This window comes from Morone saxatilis, unplaced genomic scaffold, assembly GCF_004916995.1.
Source record: "Morone saxatilis isolate NCDOM2014 unplaced genomic scaffold, NCSU_SB_2.0 Contig17, whole genome shotgun sequence".
Lineage (NCBI taxonomy): Eukaryota > Metazoa > Chordata > Actinopteri > Moronidae > Morone > Morone saxatilis.
Window position 1 is genome coordinate 9,346,486 of NW_023339729.1, and position 3,603 is coordinate 9,350,088.

The window sequence follows — 3,603 nt, forward strand, 5'->3', positions numbered from 1 at the left end:
CCCACCCAGCCCCAACCCCAGGCGGAGCTCCCCGCAGCAGCACAGACGCAGCCCCCGCCTCAGCCCCCTACCACGCCGGTGAGACTGAGACCCTCCGCATGCCCTCCACTCTGACTACCCCTCCCCTGCAAACTCCCATCCCTCTGACTGCCATGTACCAACCCGTCCCATCCACATCCACCTTTCTGTCTGATAACTGCATCTTCACCACTTTTTGTAGCATCCATCACAATGGGAATGTTACATCTTTCAACTTAAGGGAGCAATGAAATCAATGTGGGAGGTGTCCATCTGTGCCATGGCTTCAGCTCTGCATGCAAAAATCCAATGGAGCTGTTGACAGGACCTCATATTTGTCTTTCTTTCTTTTCCTCTGTCTCTCCCTCTCTCCCTTTCTCCTCTGTGTTTCAGCTGTCTCAATCAGGGGCCAGTCTGGATAACCGGGTGCCCACACCGGCCTCAGCCGCCAGCGCCGACCTGCACTCGCAGCATGTCGGAGCAGACCTGCCCGTCCAGGAAGTCAAAGCAGAGGCACACCATGACCAGCAGGAGTTTGAGGCTGCTGGTGGCAAAACAGAGCCCAAGATGGAGGTGGGTTGAAGCTTTAAGTTGAAATACATGTAAACTGATTCAATTGTCCATTCCTTAATTGATGCTGCTTTTAACTCATTTATGCATTGTGTTTCCTCTACCCTACATATTTAGATAAAAATAATGTTTAAATAAAACTTATGTAGCACGAATATATTAATTTACTCGCAATTTTAAGTTCATCAATTTTAATATTTTATCATTTGTCATTTGAAAACCCCATATGTTTGAAATTGAAAGTCCTCGGCCTTGTAGTTGTTACACAACAGAATTCTTACTCCTGAACTTATTTCTCTTTCATTAAATAGTTGAATAAATCTAAACAATCAGAAGACTAAGGAGCAAATTATCTTTTCATCTTTGGACATCATTGAAACAGGAGGATAAGCCTCATCCAGTTTTTGTCGATTTGTCGTTTCTTTGTAGATATTGTTATAAAATTCATAACTATAACATTTATAAAATGAGCTTCATTCAGTCACAGTGGGTCCTGACTCGGGTGCGTAATCGCTACTCACTGGAAGATACCTTGAGTTGAATAACTGGAATCGGGGGAGGAAGAAGTTTCCATCCAAGTTAGATCTTCGTGTTATGTGATATGCCTGTAATTAGGCTCCTTCATTTTGAGAACATTGAGAAATTAAGATACCAGATTATCAAGGAAATGAGAGTTTCAGGGGATGCACACACAAACTTGTGACACAAACGACGCTAAAGCTAATGAGTTATGAGAAAACGTATTTCCCTCCAGATCATCAAGGTTGTACATATCAGAGACAGATGCTATCAGTCATCCAATTCTTTTGAGTATGACTTTTTAAAACACAACCGTTTTTTGTAATGAGTCATTTGCCTTCTTGTTCGTAGACTGAGGAAGACTCTTCTTCTACTATTGTGAAGAAGGAGGAGCCAGAGGAAAAGCCGGAACCAATGGAGGTAGAGGAGAAAAAGCCGGAAATGAAGACAGAACCCAAAGAAGAGGAAGAGGGTGGAGCCAACAGCACAACCTCCTCATCTCCCTCTCAGTCACGGAGGAAAAGTGAGTCTGATGCCAAAAGATGAATAAAACCTGTGCCGTCTGACCGATTGAAACTTCCACTCAGTAAGCAGAGAGGGTTTCTGTCATTGACAGTAATGTTAATACACCTGCACTGTGCCAACTGTGACACAGTTATTTTGAGTTTCATTTAAACTTATTACAAAATTATTAGTCTGCCACTGACTCTCAACAATGTCCAGACTCTTGTAAAAACTGCTTTGATCTTGCCAGAGTTTCACACAGATAATAAACAGGTTGTGCATCTGCTGGTAGAATATTTACAAACCATGATACCCAATGGAAGCCCATGTAATGTAACTTTTTGGTTACAATGTTAAGGAGCGATGTTTGTAAATTAAAAAATAATTAAAACAGGAATGAAGCGACCGTGCAGTTGGTATTAGTCAGAATATAAAGTTAGATTCATGTAACGTAGTTGTGTTTCAGTTGTCCGTTGCTTTTTAAAAACGGGTGATGTAATACAGCTCACAAAATGCAACCAGCACAGGATTTGATTTTTGATGGTCCAATATAGAAAGTGTTATAGTAGCCCTCTTTCTCTTCTGCTTTTTTTCTTTTGTAATAAACCTTTTTCCCTTTACATTTCTCTTTTAATTAATTACTTACCTTGCTTTTCCATTGTTCATTTTTCAGTCTTTAAGCCCGAGGAGTTGCGCCAGGCTCTGATGCCGACTCTAGAATCTCTCTACAGGCAGGACCCTGAGTCGCTGCCCTTCAGGCAGCCAGTAGACCCCATGCTTCTGGGTATCCCGGTAGGTAGCATGTGCCACCTCATGTTTTCTCTTAAAACAAAACCTTTTAAAGGACCAGTGTGTAGGATTAAGTGCAGATTGTAACTATTTGAATACAGCTCAGCCTTTGAAGGGTGTAGGAGAAACTATGGTGGCTGTGAAACTTGAATGCAAAAGGCGAGTCAGGAGTCTGTGAGCTCTCTGTTCTGTGCTACTGTAGAAACATAGCGGTTCGATATAACTGACTCCATAGTAAAAGGACCTACTCATTCAAGTAAAAAAAAACTACTTATTCTTCTTATTTCCAGGTGATTATACACTAATGAAAACATACCTATTACTATTATATTCTATTTCTGCCAATAGATCCTCCTAAATGGTTACACACTGGACCTTTTTTAAACGAGGAAAAGTGAGCACACGTAGTTCAGCTGCTATAGTTTAGCTCTTTGTACTGTAACACTAAAATTTGTCCTTCTCTCTCTAGGACTACTTCGACATTGTTAAGAACCCAATAGACCTGTCCACGATCAAGCGTAAGCTTGACACAGGCCAATACCAAGAGCCCTGGCAATACGTCGACGATGTCTGGCTGATGTTCAACAATGCCTGGCTGTACAACCGCAAGACGTCCCGGGTCTACAAGTACTGCTCCAAGCTGGCCGAGGTGTTCGAGTCAGAGATCGACCCTGTCATGCAGGGCCTGGGATACTGCTGCGGGAGGAAGGTGAGATGAAGGGGGAGGACAGCAGGGAAGTTAATGACACAGTAAATGGAGTAGGAATGAAAGAATGAAGAGGCACTGATGTGAGGGATATGGTTGAGCCATAAATGGATGTTAACTGTTAAAAAAAATCTTTTTTTGTGACATTGCTGCCAAGTTAATAAAAATGTTAACTTCCTTTTCTCTCTTGATACTTGGTTGGTGAAACAAGCAAAAGCAGTTTGACTCATTAGAATGAGTGAGCTTTACTTTCACCATGTAATTGTGAATACTTTAGTGCTTTATGCACAGCACTAAAGATGAGAAAATGTTGACGCCAGACAACATCAAACAATTAATTTCCCTTTTTTACTGCTGATAGTACGACGGAGTATTAGGGCCATACTAAGAAAAAAAATTATTTTATTTTTTTGGAAATTACGAGAATAAAGTCGTAATGTTACAAGTTTATTCTCGTAGACCTAATATTATGACTTTATTCTCGTAATTTCCCCAAA

The 3,603-nt window shown here is 41.3% G+C and overlaps 1 protein-coding gene across 1 annotated transcript in view; it reads left to right on the forward strand.

Moving 5' to 3' along the window:
- crebbpa (CREB binding protein a) overlaps positions 1 to 3,603 on the forward strand; it is a 41,722-nt gene that overhangs the window by 28,113 nt on the left and 10,006 nt on the right. Inside the window, exons 14-18 of the mRNA XM_035659609.1 lie at positions 1 to 78; positions 412 to 591; positions 1,459 to 1,630; positions 2,285 to 2,403; positions 2,870 to 3,109. Coding sequence (XP_035515502.1) covers positions 1 to 78; positions 412 to 591; positions 1,459 to 1,630; positions 2,285 to 2,403; positions 2,870 to 3,109 — 789 coding nt within the window. The remainder of the gene's footprint in view (positions 79 to 411; positions 592 to 1,458; positions 1,631 to 2,284; positions 2,404 to 2,869; positions 3,110 to 3,603) is intronic.